General features: G+C 38.9%; 1 protein-coding gene across 5 annotated transcripts in view; it reads right to left on the bottom strand.

Moving 5' to 3' along the window:
- The window catches only part of LOC139759605 (uncharacterized), a 77,272-nt gene that overhangs the window by 23,760 nt on the left and 28,662 nt on the right, over window positions 1-24,850 (bottom strand). For all 5 annotated transcript variants that reach the window (XR_011715117.1, XM_071681920.1, XM_071681919.1 and 2 more), the window contains 2 exons: window positions 3,272-3,484; window positions 571-1,766 (listed from right to left, as the gene is read on the bottom strand). Coding sequence is in view for 4 of the 5 variants with exons in the window: in XM_071681920.1 (XP_071538021.1) it covers window positions 571-1,766; window positions 3,272-3,484 (1,409 nt within the window). In the remaining variant the exon portion in view is untranslated. The remainder of the gene's footprint in view (window positions 1-570; window positions 1,767-3,271; window positions 3,485-24,850) is intronic.

Raw genomic sequence — 24,850 nt, 5'->3', positions numbered from 1 at the left:
AAGTCTTGAGATTATCCAGGATCATTCTAAAAGCTCCTGCAGCTCAAGGTTATAACACTTCCAATAACAGGACAATTTAGACTCCCTTGGAGTGATAGAAGTCATTTGAAAAGACTGTACGCCTGATAATACAGCCTTGTCAAAGGTGCCTTTCACTCATGGTGTAATCTTGTGCAGGTGAGTCCGGTAATGCCCATAATAATATCAAAATATATATGTAAGGCTGGTGTCATGAGACTCTCCATGGGGTTACACCAAGGGTAAAAAGTCATCTTTAGCAAGGATGTATCAATGCCAATGAACAAAGAGGTGCAAAGTACCTTGAAGAACTTCTCACTCCATAGGAATCTATCATTTCCATACTACTGATTGAAATGCAGCCTCAGGGCTTCAAGAGTCCTATATAATTAAAGAGTTCTACGTAATCAAAAATCAATAAAAGGTTCAGTCAGCTGTTCCTGATTCTACCTTGCTGAGTTGGGAAATGGCAAACAGGTCTGAAGTAAAATACATAATATATATATATATATATATATGGAGAGAGAGAGGAAAAGAGAGAGAGCTACTCACCCTGGTTCTGCTTTTTTATCTTGGAGTATAGACTGTCTGTCATCAGCTGGGCCTGGCCCACTAGTGAATGGGTTTATTCCAGGCGGTCCATTCGGTCCACCAGGATAGGGGTTTGGTCCACTTGTCCCACCCTGGTAGGGGTTTGATCCTCCTGGTCCAACAGGAGTGTATGGACTAGAAACACTTGGTCCTCCAGGTCCATTAAAAGGACTTGGGCCACTGGAATATGGTCCAGGCCCATTCCCAAAAGTAGCAGGACCTGAAGGGAATGGTCCAGGACCATTATTGGGTTGAGGATACTGAGCCCAAGGGTACTGCCCCCCAGGAGGATATTGACCAGGAGGGTACTGCTGGCTTTGCTGTGGCTGTTGGAGAGGTGGGGGTCCCTGCTGATACTGGCCATCAGGTAGACCTTGCTGAGGCAGTACCTGCTGTGGTGGGATTTGCTGAGGTGGTCCTTGTGGGACAGGTCCCTGCTGAGGTGGGTTGTTTTGAGGTCCCTGCTGATAATGTGGGTCAGTAGAAGTCACTAGCTTTGGAAGTCCTTCTTGGGGTGGTCCTTGCTGATACTGTGTTGACTGGTGAGCTATTTGCTGATAAATTGAAGTTTGTACTTCTGCTGACTTGCTGACTTGATACTGCTCCTCCTGTAATCCTCCATCAGAATTCTTCGGGAGAGACTGGTCCTGTGGGTGCAGCTGCCCCTGATACTGTCCCTGGTGGTACTGCTGCTGAGGTGGTCCTGACTGGTTCTGTCCCTGAGGAGATCCCCTCTGCTGTTGATTTGGAGAAGACTGAAGGACATCAGAGTGGCCACTGCCCTGCTGCATTTGATACCTTTGATCAGTATGAAGCTGCTGAGAAATGTGCTCTGGTCTCTCAGGAGAAGGTGGTCCAGTCCTCTGCGCTTGAGTTCCTGTGCCATGCTGTCCCCCATAATAGTATGCATAAGAGTTATGGGGACTTACTCTCCCTGTTGGTTTTGCCTCCCCCTTAATAAGACCTGGAGACCGATTTTCACCTTCTCTGGTATCTATGGGATGCTGTGATTGCTGCTGATGTTGGTGTTGACTTGAGTGATCCCCAAAATTGCCATATGGTTGCTGTGGTTGTTGTCCTGGTAACTGTGATGATTGCTGTGTCTGTGCTTGTGAAGTATGTGGCTGTTGTGAAGTTTGGAGACCTGAATGATTTGTCTGAAAGAAAAAGAAAACTTTTAAGTACCAATCTGTTAAATGTATTTGTTAAATATAAGGCTACTTTTAAGCAGCTAGGAAGAATAAACTGCCAGCTAGAAAAATGAAACAAATACCAGTACTGCTGTTATGAGACTTGATTTCTTTTTCAATACATCCCCAACCAAAATTAAGAAAATTACCATAAATTCACAGTAAGAAAGAAAAAACTTGTGGATGATTCAAATGGTGATATAGATTCAAAAGCAATCAGTCAATCATATATCTTCTTCTAGCCCCTCGTTCAACTGCTCCTGTTCTGAGGCCATTCAAGCAAGAAATCAGACATATCAGGCCTAGAAAAACACTCCTTCCTCTGACTCCATTTCACCATTTATAATCACCCATAATCAATGCAAACACATTATCCATAACACATAGTGTTCCTTTATTCAAAGTGCAATAACCTTTCTTCTTCATCCACGGATAAGTCTTTAGCTAAGGGCATCAGTAAAACCTCTGTTGCTCTACCTTTCCTTCACTTTCCCATTCTAACGGTACAATTGCAGTCTCTCCTATAGACAAAGCAATTTTCTTTGGCTTTCATTTCTCCTTTAATTCTATCTTGGATGACTTTAACATTCCTTCACACTCTAATGCATTTCCTACTAAGTCTATGTCCCTCCCTATAATCTCTTTTTGAAATGTCCAAAAAGTGCCTCTCTCTCTGGACACAAGCAAGGATTGGTCCTGATGCCATCCATCCCCCTGTGCTGAAAGAGTGTAACTTTGAGCTTGCATCTGTGCTTGCTTGTCTGTTCCATTCGTGCTTAAAAACCAATATTTTTCCTTCTTGGATGCAAGCATTTTTAAATCCCAACCCTAGGTATGGTGACCATTTTAACCACTCAAACTATCACCCTGTTTCTCTCTGATAACCAGTATGACTTCTGTAAGGCAAGATCCACTGGTGGTAGTTTTTCCTATCTTAATAATGTCTTGTCATCATCCCTGAAAGATTCTGGGTAGTCCTGTGTAGCTACCCTTGATATATTCAAAGCTTCTGACATGGTGTGGCAACAGGGTCTCATTTCTAGCTCCCCTCTTTTGGCTTCCCTCCCTAACATTTTTCCCTAATAACTAGCTTTCTCTCAAGCTGATCTGTCTTAGTGGTTGTTGATGGATCAGCCTCTCCCCACTTCTCCACTACCGTGTCCACTCCTAAGTACCTAAAACACTTCACTTCCTCCAGTTTTTCTCCATTCACACTCACATCCCAACTAACCTAACCCTCAACCCTGCTAAACCTTACAACCTTGCTTTTATTCATATTTAACAGACTGTGAAGCAAGCAGATAAAATGCCAACTAGTGGTGATGCTGGAAGAAGCATGGAGATTCACCATCACATGCAACCATATCCTGGAATAAGGATTACTGATATTCTATATTGTAAGTCATAAGTACTCATGTTGCCTCACTGCCCATGAATAGTGTTTACTGTGCTTTGCCATTAAAAGGATGTACCTGTGTTTGTCTTGCTGCATCCTGGTGTTCACCCTCATCAGTTGCAGAGTATGGATCATACTGCTGTTGTCCTCCCTCCATCTTGACTTGCTGCTGAAATTGTTGCCACTGCTGTTCAAGAGACACTGGTCTGTGTTCCTGATGATTAGGACGGTTACTGTAGTAACTAACCGGCGGATGAAGTTGCTGTTGCTGCTGATCCGGTTTCTGTCCCTGAAAAACATATGATAAATATTACAAAATATAATTCTAATCCATATCACAATCACGATATCATACCTTCAAAGCATAAGGGAAATGTTACAAAAGCTGGAAGCTTCTGGCTAATGAAAAACTGAAACTTGTAGTGAGAGAATAAGGCATCCTTATAATAAATCCTATCCCATATATACATATCTTAATATCAACAATTTTGGTAAAGTACTGTCATGATAGTAAAAGTATTAAGTACAAAGTTTTCAAGTAATTATATCTCATTCTCAGAAAGCTTATTAACCACAAGATTTCTAAAGAACTCGGAACTATATGCAAAATTATTCTCAAAGTAATACTCAGGCCATTTGCAATAGGTTTACAACACATGATCCTGGAAAGACAATGGGCATCTGTGACTGCATATTTCAGCAAAACAGGAAGGAAGGAGCCTTGTCTCTTAAACTTTCTTTTGTTATATACAATCTTCTAACCTCATTGATGCTGTCGACATTTTCAGCTTCTCTACTACCTTTGCTCTTCATACAATGAAAGTATACAAAACAGCAGACAAAGATAAGTTTAAAGTATATAACACAGTAGAAGAAAAGTTTTATCCAATGTCAAAAGAGGTAAAAAATGAGATAGTTAAACCCTTAGCTACTCTTTTCAAAAAGTCACTTACAATGGGAAATTTTCCAAAGAATGGGACTTTGCCAATGAGACGCCAACATTCACCAAGGGTAACATAGCGTATCCCGGCAATTATCATCCAATTAGTTTAACATCCGTAGTTGGTAAACTAATCAAAAACCATCATTTAGGACAAACTGTACACCATTTAGAGGACCAGTGCTTAATAAACAATTCTCAGCATGGTTTTTAATGAAACTGCTCATGTCTGACGACTGTATGATTTCTTTTGTGAAATAATCGATGTGTATGACAAAAGCAAAGCAGATGATACCATCTACCTAGATCTTGAAAAAGCATTTGAATTGCATATCAAAGGTTACCAACATGTCACATGACACAGATGAAGTTGTACTTCAATGGTTAAAAAATTGGCTTAATGGCCATAACAAAAATAGTGATTAGTGGCCTTTAAATCAATAGATGTAACAAGTGGTGTGCTACAGGGATCAGTCTTTGGACCAGTTCTCTTTCCCATATATGTAAATGATACTAATGATGGGCTGCATTATAAGCTTTCTTTAGTGGACAATACTAAGTTTAAAAATAAATCTATAACAGAAACTGAATTTTTTCAGCTTCAAACTGACAAACTAACACACTGGCTTACTAGGTGGAAAATGAATTTCAATACTGATAAGTGCAGAGTTTTACATGTTGGTACCAATATTGAAAAGGCAAATTATAGTATAAATTTGGCTGGGCTATGAAAGGTAAATGAGAAAAGAACTTGAGTGTGATAATCTCTGGTGACCTAAACCCAAGTAAACAGAGCACAGAAGCAATAAAGCATGCAAAATTCCTGGATTCATAGGCAGGGCTTTCAAATTTAAGTCTAAAGAAATTATTCTCACTCTTTACAACTCACAGGTGCAACCCCATCTTGAATACTGGTGTTCAGTTTTGGTCACCCAACTTGAGGTTGGACATAGACAGAACGGAGATAGCACAGAGGTAAGCTACCAAGATGATTTCCAGCCTGAGAAACAAATCCTATGAAAGCCAAATAAAAGAACTGAATCTATATAGCTTAGAAAAGAGAAGATTATGAGATGATATTATGCAAGCATTCAAAATTATTGAAAGTTTTGATAATTTCAGTCTCAAGCTACTGAAGACAGATTCATCTGATCTTTTTTATATTTCATTATTATACTTAGTCGCTCTCTCCCCGCATTAGCAAGGTAGCACAATGAAACAGATCAAAGAATGGCCCAACCCACCCACATACACATGTATATACATAAACACCCACACTCTCACACAAACATACTTATACATTTCAATGTATATATACATATACATACACAGACATATACATATATACACAAGTACATATTCATACTTGATGCCTTCATCCACTCCCGTCGCCAACCCGCCACACAAGTATATACATAAATGCCCACACTCGCACATATACATATCTAAACATTTCAACATATACATATTCATACTTGCTGCCTTCATCCAATCCCATTGCCACTGAGCCACACATGAAAATAGACTCAGAACTAAATACCCAAAGCTACATCAAAAGAATGGTAATCTTTAATAGGCTTTCCTTTGTTGAATCACGTTCCTTACATTTAGCTTGTTAACGGTCAATAACCACGTATCTGACTACTGCTGGAGCCTTTGTAGGTCTCTTTGGAAGTGCCCAACCCCAACTTCTCTCATAATCTTAACACTATCAACAAACACGTTTAAGTATGATCACATTCCTATTGGCAGGTCCTTTGAATAAACCTGGCACTGCAGTTCTCATACCAAGCCTTGTCCAATTCAACTAGTCCACCCATGTGAGAAAGCATCCCTGACAATGTAAGCTTTCTCTTCCATTAAGGTAGTTTGCAATCCACTGAAGGAGTCCATCTCTTGTGCCTAATTCAACCTATTGTGTGTAAAAGGCTTTCTGATAGTTTAAAGACACACAATCCAAACAACCATCTATTTCATCTACACCAGTGCCCATAAGTCCAATAGGTTTATCATAAATGACTTCCTTCCCCCTAATTCACATCTTTCTTACTTGGGAAGTGCCTCTTTTTCAAGTATCAATCAATTCATTTCCTCATTATCTTTTCATGCATGACTTCCTTGCCTCTAAACTACACTGCTCATGTAAGAGCATCTCCTATGCAAGCATTCATCCATCTATCACCTAATTATCTGCTCCAGTACCTTAAAAAATGAACTTGTCAAAGATACCTGCCAGTAGGTTTGTGCAATTTCCATATCTCCCTCTTCAAATATAGGTATAACTTTTGTACACTTCCACTCACATGAGTGACCCTTCTTTGGTTTACTTTCTGAATAATATATAAAGTGCTCTATTGAATATTTCTGCACTGTTGAATACATAAGGTGAGATTTACTTAAAGCAATATGACTTGTAGTAAAATATCTTGCTTATAACTTCCAAAGAATCAAATGTTTTCCATATTCACTTTTCCCCCCTACTCAGCTCTGTCTATTATGGTAAAGACACTTTGGAATTTTGCAGTTAGCTTCTTAAATTTTTCTTCCTATATTTTCACAGCCTTTCCTAAGTGTCCCCCAAGTCTGATTTTGTTTGTGAACTTATCATCTACTGCTATTAATTTCTAAAATAGCTTTGGATTTGCTTTTGCTTTTTTCAAAGTTTTCTGAAATATTTCCTGCTTCTACAAATCTATTACACTAACTCATTTCTTGACCTCTTATGTTTCATAATAGTTGCTTGGTTGATATGCCATCTCTATCTACTCCATGACATATTTCTGTTTTGTTTAACTTTCTGACATTTCCTGCTCATGCAAAACTCACTCCTCCGATACACACACTATCCTTCTTTTCACTGAATCATACCTTTTCACCGACTTTCTCACTACAAATTTCACAAAACTTCTCCAGACATTGTTCCATACGCTGATGGAAAATTCCATTTCTGGAAATATTCCATATCCTAGTATATATTCCTAAATCACTTTTCTGAAAAGTTACTCGTCTTTTATCCAATCTTGGCATTTGGTTTCCTATTATATTTCACCATGATGTCTTTACTGACCACATCCTCAGATTTGAGCACTGTATTATCACTTTTCCTAAATGGGGCATTATTCCTAATGATCATCATCATTATCTAATTTTGAAGACCACCAGTATCATTAAACTGATGTAAATAATTCATACTGCACACAATAACTTGCATTGTTATTATCATAAATGACACCAAAACAGTCGTCAGTAAAAACAAAAACTAAGCACATTAATAACTTTCATCTTTCACTGTGTCATTTTTCCAGGCGTGAACGATCTTCGGTTCTTACATAGATCATAATACCACATAATTCACATTGATATTCAAATCTGTTTATAACAGAAAATTATCTTAGCTGATTACTAAGTTGGGTTAATTTATGTGACAATGAGAGAATGCTGTGCTGGAGTAGCCTTTTGCCAGTGGCCTGGCCTGTTAAGGGTGAGGCACTAAAGGATAAGAAGTGGTACTGGAGCTTATCAGTTAAGGGAACTCTCTTGCCATGAGCACCCCCTTGATGGAGTTCCTAGAAGGAATGGGCATCAGAGATATAGATTTATAGAGTGAACAATTTTTCACATATTTTCTGCATGTTTCTATATACAGTAGGGATTATAAGAAATTACAGTGTCAGACCCAAAAGATTATCTCATCTAAATACTGAAAAAGTAATAGAAAAGATCAACCTATAGACAAAATCTTTGTGAATAACTGACTTTTCTTGGGAATCTGTCTAAAATCGAATTCAGAACCAAATGGATTTATACCAAACTAGTGAATTAAAAAAAATATTTCATTAATGAAAACATATAATAATAAAACAACCAAGAAATAAGTAAGAGTCATAAACTTACCCAGGGAGAAATACAAAGACTGTGGTAGGAGTAAACTGGTAAAATACCAATAATCTTGTAGTTGGTGTAATGGTAAGACATCTTACTAATACTCTCCCATCATAAGTTTTTACTTTCGCCATGAGTAAGTTGAGAATAATACCACTCGTTTCTTGGTCACTCTATTTTTCTTATAACATGTTCATGTCACAAGAAAAATTATTCATCAGTTTACTGTTTTGGTATAGATGTACTTTGGTGTTTGGGAGACCAATCAGGTGATCTGGCGGGAGCACTACAATAATTGTTTTTCCTTTGGTTATGAATCCTTTCTTCTTTATACCAAAAACTGTTCAAAAAGCTCAGCTGAATATAAATCAGGCACTCTGAATAGCATGCACTGCATTATTGGGCTCAATTCAGCATTCTGTCATATTGAGAACTCTGCAAGTTTAGCTGTCAAGAAGCGGTTGATGCACATCACCAAAGCACAAGTGGTCATAGCGCAGGACAGGATGCCCTCACCCCACTCATTTCAATCATCCTATCTGACATGCTATTTCAGTTCAAACACCTTCACTTCCCAGTTCCATTCATCTCTGCCATGACAATCAACAAGAAACAGGGGCAATAATCAAAGTAGCTGGTACCAACCTGCAAAGCCCATGCTTTTCTCATGGCAAGTTTTGTGCTTGAAGCTCTAGGGTTGGTGATAGTAAGAGCTTTTTGATCTTAGAAACAAATGGGAAAGCAACCGGTAATATCTATAATTGTAATACATTCAAATAAAATACAATTACGGTTTTGTGATATCAAATATCTGTGAAATACTTAATACAACTGAGTACAACTAAATTCAAACAGCAACAAACCACTGGGTCTCAACAAGGCTCCATGTGATAGTGGAAGAGAACAGAAGCTCAATGACTAATGTAGTAAGAGTTGAAAGACTTAGATTTTTCAAAGAGGAAGACCTGTAAACTTGTTATACAACAAGTTTACATGTTAGTCTTGGATTTGAAGCAAAATATTTATCAAGTTCATGCTTAAGTACGTTTATTGTACTGTTCAAGTACTCTAATCGGTAAATCATTCCATATGTTAACAAGTCTTGAAGAAAAAGTACTCCACCTCATTTGAAGCAAAACATTTACCAATGAGTTTACATCCATTACCAGTGATATCAAATGAATCTATCCTTAAGTAGCTCGTCAGATCAAGACTATCAAAACCTTTAATTATTCTGAATACTTGTATCTGATCAATCTTAACCTTTTCTTTCCTTATGTACAGAAATTCAACTTTTTTTTTTTTTTCAGTTCTCATACAATTTCTTTCTAAGGTTGTATAATCTCTCCATTCTGTCTATGTCTTTTCTCAAAATTCAAGATGAGGATGCACCAGCAAGTTGTAAAGGGTGAGAGTAATTTCCTGAGACAAATTCAAAAGTCCTACCAATGAAACCAAGAATTTTGTTTATGTCCTTTTCCTCATTTACTTTTCTGTAACTCATCAGAATTCATATTGTAGTTTCCCATTTAATTCTTACTAGCTAGATGTAAAACTGCATTTATCAATATCACTTTTGTGAACAGAGATGAAACATCAAATATAACCAGTTTCAAATCAAAATCAGCATTGATATCATTAAGCTTATTAACTAATTCTACTTTATTCATGATATCAGAATTTGATACCTTGCCCACTAATGGGCTCAATAAACTAGCCACTTTGACAATCTATATGTGATGGTGGGCTCCACCACATATAAATTGTCAAAGTGGTTAGTTTCTTTATCAAGCCCATTAATAGGTATGATATAAAATTCTAATATCATGAACAACGTAGATTTAGTTTACAAGCTTAATGACATCAATGCTGATTTTGATTTCAAACTGTTTATCTTTGATGTTTCATCTCTGTTCACAAAAGTTTCAGTTGATGACCTCTTAGAATATTTAGTTTATTTAGTTGAAGTCTTAGACGATACTAATTTACTTGTTTCAAAGTCTGTTTTTACTGAATTGATAAAACTGTGTATGAGAGAATTTTACGCTCAAAAATTTGGTATAGCAATGGGTAACCCTCTTTCACCTGTACTAAGTAATCATTAGTCGGAACTCTTTGAAACAAAGTTACTACAGGATATCTTACCCTCTCATGCAATTTAGTTTAGGTATGTAGATGAGGTTCTTTGTATTTGGCCAACAAATGAAAATTCATAAACATTTCTCCCTTCACTTAACAATTTAGTACCATCCATCAACTTTAATGAAGAAATTGAAAATAATGGTATGTTACCATTTTTAGATTGCATGATCCACAGGGATGGAAACATGTTAAGTTTAGCATGTAAAGAAAACCCATCAATGTCTGCTCATTTACCCGTTATTACTCAGCTCAACATTACAGAGTTAAATCATCAGCAGTCCAGGCTATATTCCTTAGGGTATTACATAAATGCAGTCCAGATTTTATTGATGATGAGTTTGAGAAGATATATTCAACTGGATCTCGGTTAAAGTGTCCTACATCTTTCATTGATAAATCCCTTAAGTTGCCAAACAAGTCATTTCATAGTTAGACCCAAACCTTCCCTTGATACCAAGAACGTTTTAGTTCTCCCATTTAGTAATAATTTTACGTTACTTCCCATGCTGCTTAAATCTTTTAATGTTAATATATAATATATAACTTTAATCTTAATATATAACTTCCCAAGCCTTCTCATCCAAAACAGACTGCATACTTGCCCCTCTCTCCAAAACTCTTGCATTCACCTCCCTAAAACCCCCATCCATAAAAAAATTAAACAACCATGGAGACATCATGCACCCCTGCCACATCAGATTCGGGAAGAGCAGTGTGGTTTCAGAAGTGGTAGAGGAGGTGTGGATCAGGTGTTTGCTTTGAAGAATGTATGTGAGAAATACTTAGAAAAACAAATGGATTTGTATGTAGTATTTATGGATCTGGAGAAGGTATGTGATAAGAGTTGATAGAGATGCTTTATGGAAGGTATTAACAATATATGGTGTGGGAGGCAAGTTGCTAGAAGCAGTGAAAAGTTCTTTATTGAGGATGTAAGGCATGTGTACAAGTAGGAAGAGAGGAAAGTGATTGGTTCTCATTGAAAACATCTTTTTTTTCTTTCATGCTATTCGCCATTTCCCGCATTAGCGAGGTAGCCTAAAGAACAGAGGACTGGGATTTTGAAGGAATATCGTCACCTGGCCCCCTTCCCTGTTACTTCTTTTAATCGCCTCCTACAGCACGCAGGGAATACGTGGGAAGTATTCTTTCTCCCCTATCCCCAGGGGATATATTTATATATATATATATATATATATATATATATATATATATATATATATATATATATATATATATATTTTACATACACACGTCCACACACGCAAATATACATACCTACACAGCTTTCCATGGTTTACCCCAGACGCTTCACATGCCTTGATTCAATCCACTGACAGCACGTCAACCCCTGTATACCACATCGCTCCAATTCACTCTATTCCTTGCCCTCCTTTCACCCTCCTGCATGTTCAGGCCCCGATCACACAAAATCTTTTTCACTCCATCTTTCCACCTCCAATTTGGTCTCCCTCTTCTCCTCGTTCCCTCCACCTCCGACACATATATCCTCTTGGTCAATCTTTCCTCACTCATTCTCTCCATGTGCCCAAACCATTTCAAAACACCCTCTTCTGCTCTCTCAACCACGCTCTTTTTATTTCCACACATCTCTCTTACCCTTACGTTACTTACTCGATCAAACCACCTCACACCACACATTGTCCTCAAACATCTCATTTCCAGCACATCCATCCTCCTGCGCACAACTCTATCCATAGCCCACGCCTCGCAACCATACAATATATATATATATGCTCCTCAACTTTTGATGGAATTAAATTCCAATAAACCCATTGTAAGTTGAAGATATTGTAAGTCAAAAATATATTTAATACTGCGCATCTAACCTATCGAATATCACAGCTTAGTCTAGCTTAAATATAATGTTCTCAGAACACTTATGTTAGCCTACAGTTGGACAAAACCTTCTAACACAAAGCCTATTTCATAATAAAGTATTGATCGTTGCTGTGAACTTTCTTGGTGCCTCGGGTAAAACTTCATGCTGGGCAATCATCTTTAATTTCATATCAAGAGTAATTGCCTTCCTCTTCTCATCAGAGGCAGGAGACATAGATGGGCATTTTGTAAACAAGATGGGATGTAAAGACACAAAACACAAAATTAAAAAAAAGCTGGCAACACGGTACACTTTAGTAATAGTTGCTTACTCATGATCGTGTGACTGAGTGGAAGCTGTGATGCACTGCCAGTGCACAGCATCATGAGAGAGTATCGTATCGTATATCAATAGCCCGGAAATCAAACTTCGAAGTACGGTTTCTACTAAATGCATGTCGCTATCGCACCATCGCAGAGTTAAAAAATTGCAAATAGAACTATTATAAGTTGGGGTCATGTGTACAAGCATATATACATATATATATATATATATATATATATATATATATATATATATATATATATATATATATATATATATATGCAGGTTTCCACAAGGAAAATGAAACACGTACATATACAAGCATACCTCTTTTAATGAAGCCTTGGCCAATGGATTTTCGTTTAAATGGATATCTAAAAAATACTCATTTCAATAAATACTGTATAACAGTAAGTATAGTAACATTCAAGAAAGAACATAAAGAAAAAAAGTCCATGGTCATCTTTGTTATCTACATCCTCTAAGCCAATCAGCAATCATCTCAAAATGTATACAAACAGCGTGCCAAGATTTTTTTTCAGTTGGGTCGTAATGGGTCTCTTCATGTTCGCTCTGTATATGTTTTGTGAATTCTAATGCTCATCATTTCTGGGAAACAGCCTGCATAAGAATGTGTTTGAAAATCTGCCAAGGTGCCCGGGAAAGTTATTAGTATGAACAAGGAAATGAAAGTGATGTAAAGGGTTGAGGCAGGCGAGCATTAAGCTGATGAGGGTCGGTCACTTGGCTTGGCTTACTCAGCTGTTAAAACATTACTGGATAACAGTAAAAAGATAAAAAGAGCCAGCCAGTCTACATCTACAACGTTCTTAAGTGCAACAAAGCTTTCCCACACAAGGAATAAGCCACTGAAAATGACGAAGAGCCAGTTAAACAAGTGAGTGCAAGACTAGATCCAGCACCACATGCCACTAAGCCAGCTTATCATTGTGGAGAAGGTAAGGAGCCTTTCACCTACCTACAAGAGCAAGAAGGTGAAGGGTCTTTAACGGAAACTTACAAGGCCAGTCAAGGCTGGTCTGAGAAATTTGAACACTGCAGTAACAAGAACAAAACACACGGAATCCCATGATTCATTCGCAGACCTCCTCGGGCCAAGTGCATACATTCAAATTCTGGTTATGGCAGTCAGTCCACAGTCAACCCAGTTGTTCATCCACCCCTAGGGGTTGGCTGATAAAATGGGTACCTGGCTCAGGCTCGGACACATGGAGAAAATGAGTGAGGAAATATTGACAAAGAGGATACATGTGTCTGAGGTGGAGGGAACATGGAGAAGCAGGAGACCAAATGGGAGGTAGAAGGATGGAGTGATAAAGATCTTGAAAAGATCTTCCATTTCATTATACTTAATCACTGTTTCCCTTATCAGCAAGGTAGCACCATGAAACAAAAGAAAAATGGCCCATCTACTCGTACAAACATATATATATATATATATATATATATATATATATATATACATTTATCCCTGGGGATAGGGGATTAATAATACTTCCCACGTATTCCCTGCGTGTCGTAGAAGGTGACTAAAAGGGGAGGGGGCGGGGGCTGGAAATCCTCCCCTCTTTTTTTTTTCTTTTTTTTCTTTTTTTCAATTTTCCAAAAGAAGGAACAGAGGGGGCCAGGTGAGGATATTCCAAAAAAGGCCCAGTCCTCTGTTCTAAACGCTACCTTGCTAACGCGGGAAATGGCAAATAGTTTAAAAAAAAAAAAAATATATATAGATTGAATCAAGGCATGTGAAGCGTCTGGGGTAAACCATGGAAAGCTGTGTAGGTATGTATATTTGCGTGTGTGGACGTGTGTATGTACATGTGTATGGGGGGGGGGTTGGGCCATTTCTTTCGTCTGTTTCCTTGCGCTACCTCGCAAACGCGGGAGACAGCGACAAAGTATAAAAAAAAAAAAAAAATATATATATATATATATATATATATATATATATATATATATATATATATATATATATATTTTTTTTCCCAAAAGAAGGAACAGAGAAGGGGGCCAGGTGAGGATATTCCCTCAAAGGCCCAGTCCTCTGTTCTTAACGCTACCTCGCTATCGCGGGAAATAGCGTATAGTATGAAAGAAAAAAGAAATATATAAAGTATAAAAAAAAAAAAAAAAATATATATATATATATATATATATATATATATATATATATATATATATATATATATATTTTTTCGCTGTCTCCCGCGATTGCGAGGTAGCGCGAGGAAACAGACGAAAGAAATGGCCCAACCACCCCCATACACACGTACATACACACGTCCACACACGCAAATATACATACCTACACAGCTTTCCATGGTTTACCCCAGACGCTTCACATGCCTTGATTCAATCCACTGACAGCACGTCAACCCCTGTATACCACATCGCTCCAATTCACTCTATTCCTTGCCCTCCTTTCACCCTCCTGCATGTTCAGGCCCCGATCACACAAAATCTTTTTCACTCCATCTTTCCACCTCCAATTTGGTCTCCCTCTTCTCCTCGTTCCCTCCACCTCCGACACATATATCCTCTTGGTCAATCTTTCCTCACTCATTCTCTCCATGTGCCCAAACCATTTCAAAACACCCTCTTCTGCTCTCTCAACCACGCTCTTTTTATTTCCACACATCTCTCTTACCCTTACGTTACTTACTCGATCAAACCACCTCACACCACACATTGTCCTCAAACATCTCATTTCCAGCACATCCATCCTCCTGCGCACAACTCTATCCATAGCCCACGCCTCGCAACCATACAACATTGTTGGAACCACCATTCCTTCAAACATATATATATATATATGCTCCTCAACTTATGATGGAATTAAATTCCAATAAACCCATTGTAAGTTGAAGATATTGTAAGTCAAAAATATATTTAATACTGCGCATCTAACCTATCGAATATCACAGCTTAGTCTAGCTTAAATATAATGTTCTCAGAACACTTATGTTAGCCTACAGTTGGACAAAACCTTCTAACACAAAGCCTATTTCATAATAAAGTATTGATCGTTGCTGTGAACTTTCTTGGTGCCTCGGGTAAAACTTCATGCTGGGCAATCATCTTTAATTTCATATCAAGAGTAATTGCCTTCCTCTTCTCATCAGAGGCAGGAGACATAGATGGGCATTTTGTAAACAAGATGGGATGTAAAGACACAAAACACAAAATTAAAAAAAAGCTGGCAACACGGTACACTTTAGTAATAGTTGCTTACTCATGATCGTGTGACTGAGTGGAAGCTGTGATGCACTGCCAGTGCACAGCATCATGAGAGAGTATCGTATCGTATATCAATAGCCCGGAAATCAAACTTCGAAGTACGGTTTCTACTAAATGCATGTCGCTATCGCACCATCGCAGAGTTAAAAAATTGCAAATAATACTATTATAAGTTGGGGTCATGTGTACAAGCATATATACATATATATATATATATATATATATATATATATATATATATATATATATATATATATATATATATATATGCAGGTTTCCACAAGGAAAATGAAACACGTACATATACAAGCATACCTCTTTTAATGAAGCCTTGGCCAATGGATTTTCGTTTAAATGGATATCTAAAAAATACTCATTTCAATAAATACTGTATAACAGTAAGTATAGTAACATTCAAGAAAGAACATAAAGAAAAAAAGTCCATGGTCATCTTTGTTATCTACATCCTCTAAGCCAATCAGCAATCATCTCAAAATGTATACAAACAGCGTGCCAAGATTTATTTTCAGTTGGGTCGTAATGGGTCTCTTCATGTTCGCTCTGTATATGTTTTGTGAATTCTAATGCTCATCATTTCTGGGAAACAGCCTGCATAAGAATGTGTTTGAAAATCTGCCAAGGTGCCCGGGAAAGTTATTAGTATGAACAAGGAAATGAAAGTGATGTAAAGGGTTGAGGCAGGCGAGCATTAAGCTGATGAGGGTCGGTCACTTGGCTTGGCTTACTCAGCTGTTAAAACATTACTGGATAACAGTAAAAAGATAAAAAGAGCCAGCCAGTCTACATCTACAACGTTCTTAAGTGCAACAAAGCTTTCCCACACAAGGAATAAGCCACTGAAAATGACGAAGAGCCAGTTAAACAAGTGAGTGCAAGACTAGATCCAGCACCACATGCCACTAAGCCAGCTTATCATTGTGGAGAAGGTAAGGAGCCTTTCACCTACCTACAAGAGCAAGAAGGTGAAGGGTCTTTAACGGAAACTTACAAGGCCAGTCAAGGCTGGTCTGAGAAATTTGAACACTGCAGTAACAAGAACAAAACACACGGAATCCCATGATTCATTCGCAGACCTCCTCGGGCCAAGTGCATACATTCAAATTCTGGTTATGGCAGTCAGTCCACAGTCAACCCAGTTGTTCATCCACCCCTAGGGGTTGGCTGATAAAATGGGTACCTGGCTCAGGCTCGGACACATGGAGAAAATGAGTGAGGAAATATTGACAAAGAGGATACATGTGTCTGAGGTGGAGGGAACATGGAGAAGCAGGAGACCAAATGGGAGGTAGAAGGATGGAGTGATAAAGATCTTGAAAAGATCTTCCATTTCATTATACTTAATCACTGTTTCCCTTATCAGCAAGGTAGCACCATGAAACAAAAGAAAAATGGCCCATCTACTCGTACAAACATATATATATATATATATATATATATATATATATATATATATATATACATTTATCCCTGGGGATAGGGGATTAATAATACTTCCCACGTATTCCCTGCGTGTCGTAGAAGGTGACTAAAAGGGGAGGGGGCGGGGGCTGGAAATCCTCCCCTCTTTTTTTTTCTTTTTTTTCTTTTTTTCAATTTTCCAAAAGAAGGAACAGAGGGGGCCAGGTGAGGATATTCCAAAAAAGGCCCAGTCCTCTGTTCTAAACGCTACCTTGCTAACGCGGGAAATGGCAAATAGTTTAAAAAAAAAAAAATATATATAGATTGAATCAAGGCATGTGAAGCGTCTGGGGTAAACCATGGAAAGCTGTGTAGGTATGTATATTTGCGTGTGTGGACGTGTGTATGTACATGTGTATGGGGGGGGGGGTTGGGCCATTTCTTTCGTCTGTTTCCTTGCGCTACCTCGCAAACGCGGGAGACAGCGACAAAGTATAAAAAAAAAAAAAAATATATATATATATATATATATATATATATATATATATATATATATATATATATATTTTTTTTCCCAAAAGAAGGAACAGAGAAGGGGGCCAGGTGAGGATATTCCCTCAAAGGCCCAGTCCTCTGTTCTTAACGCTACCTCGCTATCGCGGGAAATAGCGTATAGTATGAAAGAAAAAAGAAATATATAAAGTATAAAAAAAAAAAAAATATACTTCCCACGTATTCCCTGCGTGTCGTAGAAGGCGACTAAAAGGGGAGGGAGCGGGGGGCTGGAAATCCTCCCCTCTCGTTTTTTTTTTTAATTTTCCAAAAGAAGGAACAGAGAATTGGGCCAGGTGAGGGTATTCCCTCAAGGCCCAGTCCTCTGTTCTTAACGCTACCTCGCTAATGCGGGAAATGGCGAATAGTTTGAAAGAAAGAAAAATATATTTTTTCGCTGTCTCCCGCGTTTGCGAGGTAGCACAAGGAAACAGACGAAAGAAATGGCCCAACCCACCCCCATACACATGTATATACATACGTCCACACACGCAAATATACATATCTACACAGCTTTCCATGGTTTACCCCAGACGCTTCACATGCCTTGATTCAATCTACTGACAGCACGTCAACCCCGGTATACCACATCACTCCAATTCACTCTATTCCTTGCCCTCCTTTCACCCTCCTGCATGTTCAGGCCCCGATCACACAAAATCTTTTTCACTCCATCTTTCCACCTCCAATTTGGTCTTCCTCTTCTCCTCGTTCCCTCCACCTCCGACACATATATCCTCTTGGTCAATGTTTCCTCACTCATTCTCTCCATGTGCCCAAACCATTTCAAAACACCCTCTTCTGCTCTCTCAACCACGCTCTTTTTATTTCCACACATCTCTCTTACCCTTACGTTACTTACTCGATCAAACCACCTCACACCACACATTGTCCTCAAACATCTCATTTCCAGCACATCCATCCTCCTGCGCACAACTCTATCCATAGCCCACGCCTCGCAACCATACAACATTGTTGGAACCACTATTCCTTCAAACATACCCATTTTTGCTTTCCGAGATAATGTTCTCGACTTCCACACATTCTTCAAGGCTCCCAGAATTTTCGCCCCCTCCCCCACCCTATGATCCACTTCCGCTTCCATGGTTCCATCCGCTGTATGTATATATATATATACATAAACGTCCTTACATGCACATACAGATTCAACATATACATACATATATACAGACATATACATATATATACATGTACATATTCGTACTTGCTTGCCTTCATCAATTCCTGGCACTACCCCGCCCCACTGGAAACAGCATCACTACCCCATGCTTCAGTGAGGTAGCACCAGAAAAACAGACAAAAAGGCCACATTCATTTACACTCAGTCTCTATTACACTCAGTCTCTAACTGTCTTGTGTAATGCATCGAAACCACAGTTCCCTATCCACATCCAGGCCCCAAAGACATTTCCATGGTTTACCATGAATGCTTCAAATGCCCTGGTTCAGTCTATTGACAGCACGTCAACTCCAGTATACCACATCATTCCAATCTACTCTATTCCCTGCACGCTTCTCACCCTCCTGTATGTTCAGGCTCTGATTGCTCAAAACTTTTCACTCCATCCTTCCACCTCCAATCTGGTCTTCTGCTTCTCCTTGTTCCCTCCACTTCTGACACATATATCCTCTCTGTCAACCTTTCCTCATTCATTCTCTTCATATGTACAAACCATTTCAACACACTATCTTCTGCTCTCTCAACCACACTCTTTTCATTTCTGCAAATTTCTTACCCTTTCATTACTTACTCGATCAAACCACCTCATGCCACATTTTGTCCTCAAACATTTATTTTCCAACACATCCACCCTCCTTCATACAACCCTATCTATAGTCCATGCCTCGCAACCATATAATATTCTTGAAACTATTATTCCTTCAAACATACCCATTCTTCATCGCTCCCACAACCTTCAACCACCCCCCCACCTTGTGACTCACTTCCGCTTCCGTGGTTCTGCTCGCTGCCAAGTCCACTCTCAGATATCTAAAACAATTCACTTCCTCCAATTTTTCTCTATTTAAACTTACATCCTAATTAACTTGTCCCTTAACCCTACTGAAACTAATAACCTGGTTCTCATTTACATTTACTCTCAACTCTCTCCTTTCACACACTTTTCTAAACTCAGTCACCAATTTCTGCAGTTTTTCACTTGAATCAGCCACCAGTGTTGTATCATAGGTGAACAACAACTGACTCGCTTCCCAAGCCCTCTCATCCCTAAAAAAATTGCATACTCACCCCTCTCCAAAACTCATGCATTTACCTCACTAACCACCCCATCCATAAACGAATTAAACAACCATGAAGACATCATACATCCCTGCTACAGACCAACCTTCACTGAGAAACAATCACTCTCTTCTCTTCCTACTCGTACACATGGGAAGGCCATGATCAGGGCCTCAGCTTCCCGCGGTCTTGGGTAACATAAAAAAAAAAAATATACTTATGACAGGCAAAGTTACAAATGCTGATGAACAGGCTGCTAGTGCTTACACAAACACGATAAAAAGATCATCCAGCAGGGCAACTAACTACCAACAGAGTTCATTTTTCATGTGGATGAAATGAGCATATACTGGAAACAAATGCCACATTGCACAATCATATCATGAGATGAGAGGCATGCATCTGGCTGTAAAGAAGCAAAGGGCTGCCTGGTGCTTCTGCTGGGAGGCAATGCATCAAGGGATTTCAAACTCAGGCCTGTGATCTTTCTAGTATCACAACAAGAGTGGTACATGGGCTTGTCAAAAGACCACCTACATGTTGTTTGAAGAGCAAACAAGAAGTTCCTAGGAGACAAGGGAATTGTTCCAGCACTTATTAACCTCCTAGTTTAGCCCTGCTGTAACAAGGTGCTGTGAGGAAAAATCTCAAACCCAAAGCTTTATTAGCACTGGTTAATGCTCCTGGCCACCTACAGCACCTAAAAAGCTTAAGGACAGTCCTGCCTGTGGAGGTTGTGTTTCTACCACCTATCACAACATCCTTATCCATCCAATGAACCATGGAGTTATTGCCAACTTTAAGAAACACTACCTATGCCACACTTACAGGTAGTTGTTCTTCACAACAGATGGTCTTGACCAACAGCCAATCATCAAATTTTGTGAAGAATATAAAATCAAGATGGCTATTCAAAACATAAACAAAGCATAGAAAATGTGAGCATATCCTCTATGAAGAATGTGAGGCAGAACATGTGGCCAAGTGTTTGTTATGACTTTAAGAGGCTTTGATGTGAAAGAAAACATCAGCAAGGACATTAGCCAGCAACCCAATCAAGCTGGATTTGATGAAGTATGCGTCAATTTTGAGGAGGAGCTGCTAGCATCACAGAGGAGCAGCTTAACAAATAAGAAGCTGCATGTGATGGCCAAACTCCATACTAGTGAAGGCAACAAAGATGCATAAAAGATAGTGAACCACAAAAATTCTTCAGTAAAAATATTCTAAATGATGCCTACCAGAAATTGTGTAATGCCTTCGATCTTATGAGTGAAAATGATCCTGATACGGAGAACACAGACATACATGTAAAGAGGATGACCATATATGAATTTGCCACATAGGAGGAAATGTTTCATAAGAAGGAACAATAAGCAGGGCAGTTAAACAGTGATGTCTTTGTAAAGGAGATTGGGCCACATCCTGGCCCATTTCAGAAAGAGCTGCTGTATCCCATCCCAAACCCCTGCCAAGAAGTGTGTAGTAAAGGTGAGGCAGTGGTGGTAAACAATATAGCAAGCTCAAAAACACAAATAGTGGTGGGGTGGCAACAGGAATGAATAAAGGAAGCAAGTATGAATTATGTACGTGTATATATGTATATGTCTGTGTATGTATATACATGTATACGTTGAAATGTATAGGTATGTATATGTGCGTGTGTGGACATGTATGTAAATACATGTGTATGTGGGTGGGTTGGGCCATTCTTTCGTCATTCTTGCGCCACCTCGCTAACTCGGGAGACAGCGACAAAGTATAGTAAAAAGAAAATAAGTCTGAATGGAGAAAAACTGGAGGAAGTAAAGTGTTTTAGATATCTTGGAGTGGATCTGGCAGCGGATGGAACCATGGAAGCAGAAGTGGATCATAGGGTGGGGGAGGGGGCGAAAATCCTGGGAGCCTTGAAGAATGTGTGGAAGTCGAGAACATTATCTCGGAAAGCAAAAATGGGTATGTTTGAAGGAATAGTGGTTCCAACAATGTTGTATGGTTACGAGGCGTGGGCTATGGATAGAGTTGTGCGCAGGAGGATGGATGTGCTGGAAATGAGATGTTTGAGGACAATGTGTGGTGTGAGGTGGTTTGATCGAGTAAGTAACGTAAGGGTAAGAGAGATGTGTGGAAATAAAAAGAGCATGATTGAGAGAGCAGAAGAGGGTGTTTTGAAATGGTTTGGGCACATGGAGAGAATGAGTGAGGAAACATTGACCAAGAGGATATATGTGTCGGAGGTGGAGGGAACCAGAAGTGGGAGACAAAACTGGAGGTGGAAAGATGGAGTGAAAAAGATTTTGTGTGATCAGGGCCTGAACATGCAGGAGGGTGAAAGGAGGGCAAGGAATAGAGTGAATTGGAGCGATGTGGTATACCGGGGTTGACGTGCTGTCAGTGGATTGAATCAGGGCATGTGAAGCGTCTGGGGTAAACCATGGAAAGCTGTGTAGGTATGTATATTTGCGTGTGTGGACATATGTATATACATGTGTATGGGGGGGGGGGGTTGGGCCATTTCTTTCGTCTGTTTCCTTGCGCTACCTTGCAAACACGGGAGACAGCGACAAAGCAAAAAAAAAAAATATATATATATATATCCCTGACGTAAGAAAAAAGTTACCTCCACATTCCCTGCATGTCGTAGAAGGCTACTAAAGGGGGACTCCATCCCCTTCTCTTGTATTTCAATTTCTAAAAGAGGAAACAGAAAAAGGAGCCAGGCAGATAGTGCTCATCTTCCTTGAAGGCTCAGATTGGGGAGTCTGAATACATGTGAATGCAACCAAGATGAGAAGAGAGGAGAAATAGGCAGTATGTTTGAGGAAGGAAACCTTGAAGTGTTGGCTCTGAGTAAAACCAAGCTCAAGGGTAAAGAGGAAGAATGGTTTGGGAATGTCCTAGAAGTGAAGTAAGAGGTTGGTGAGAGAACAAGAGCTAAGGAGTAGCACTACTCCTGAAGCAAGAGTTGTGGGAGCATGTGATAGTGTGTAAGGAAGCAACTTCTAGATAGATTTGGGTAAAACTGAAAGTGCATGATGAGAAATGGGTGATTTTTTTTTGGTGCTTATGCACCTGGCTATGAGAAGAAAGATTATAAAGCAAGTGTTCTGGGAGCAGCTGAGAGACTGTGTCAACAGTTTTGGTGCACAAGACCTGGTATTAGTGATGGGTGATTTAAATGTGAAGGTAAGTAATGTGGCAACTGAGGGCATGATTGGTTTGCATGGGGTATTCAGTGTTATGAATGGAAATGGTGGAGAGATTGTGGAGCTGTGTGCTGAAAAAGGACAAGTGACTGCGAAGACCTGGTTTAAAAAGAGAGATATACATAGGTAAATGTGTGAGTATGAAAATTGGTCAAAGGGCATTATTAGATAATGAATTAATTGATAGGTGTGTAAAAAATATACCTTTGGATGTAAATGTGTTGTGAGGGGTAGCTGATGGGAAGTCTGATAATTATCTTGTAGAGGCAATGGTGGAGATTTGTAAAGGTTTTTGGAAAGGACGATATGATGTCAGGGAGAAGAGAGTGGTTAGAGTAAATAAGCTTGGAAAGGAGACCTGTGAGAAGAAATACCACCAAAGATTGAGTGGAGAATGCCAAAATGTGAGCAAATAAAGTGATAGGAGTAAATGAGGAATGGGAGGTATTTATGCCCTCAATTGCCATATTACCCACTTTCACATTCAGTGCACCCATCATTTACCTTTCCTTTAAACTTTGTCTCACTCAGATATATAACATCTGGGTTCCTTTCATCAAACATACTATGTCCTTCTCCTTTCTTCTTAGCTGCATCTAAACACATTCAGAAGCCCAAGCCTGAGCCTTCAAGGAGGGTAAGCACTCCTGACTTTAGCTCTTTCCTTTGATAGCAAGCTGCTGATCATATTCTATATGTGGCCAAAACTAATATATGCTTCTAAAGTTTGGTCAATGCACATGTTTTATGAAGCATAAGGATACAACAGACAAGGTACAGAGGGCAACATAAATGGTACCCAAATTAACCTTTCATTTTGGCACTCCTAACATTCAGTGGCCTGTTAAGGGCGAGGCATTAAAAGGATAAGAAATGGCACTAGAGTTCACTAGTAATGGAGACTTTGCTGTTGCCATCACCTTGATGGAGTTCCCGAAAGGAATGGACAACAGATACACATAGCAGGATATTCTCAAATATTCTAGAAAATATATTTCCGTACATTTTTCACTAAAATTAACAAGAATATAATATCCTACATATGTAAGATGCAACTCATTGTGTTGTAACACTGTTTAAATGTGATATGCATCCTTTAACTTATCCTACTCTGCTGCCAGGTGTGAGGTACTTCAGAGTACAGGCAAGCATACATAATGAGATGTGTGGTATTTCTGAAAGTGCTTTTGCCATAAATACAATTACTGAGTTTTCATTACTAATATCTGCTATCTTGAATGAGTATCACAGCTTCACATGCAGTAAAATACTGTGAGGGTGCAGATCTCATACAGACTTTCTTGACATCTTTACAGATGCTGACCAGCGTACAGAAAAATTTTATGCTGCAGCTTCTAGTAACAATGCATGGGATGCTACAACCACCATTAATGGTGGTATATATACTAATCAACCACAGTGAACAGATAAAAATTACTGTCTTTTAAGTCCCATCTGCAGTGATCAGGAAAATAATCATTGGATCCTAAAGGCCCTAGATGCAATGAAAAGAAAAATCACGAGGATGCACTGATTAATCCATGAAAAACAAATGGAATGCACAAAATTCTGATATGGCTGCTGCACATTTTCCAAAAAAATGCATATTTCTTTTCTTTCTAAAAGACACTCACTATTTCTCTCATGAAAAAGGTAGCGTCATGAAGTTATTTTGCAGAAACTTATTCTCTAGCATTTCAAACCAAAAATAAATTCCCAATATACATATGCATCAATAATGACCCTTAGAAAAATACAGATATATTCCTTAAAAAAGGTATCAAAACACTGTTTCAGAGCATTCCATCATAAATCAATCTTTGCCACGATGT

The sequence above is a fragment of the Panulirus ornatus genome, chromosome 33 (assembly GCF_036320965.1).
Source record: "Panulirus ornatus isolate Po-2019 chromosome 33, ASM3632096v1, whole genome shotgun sequence".
NCBI classification, from domain to species: Eukaryota; Metazoa; Arthropoda; class Malacostraca; order Decapoda; family Palinuridae; genus Panulirus; species Panulirus ornatus.
This window is presented reverse-complemented; position numbering and strand designations above follow the sequence as displayed.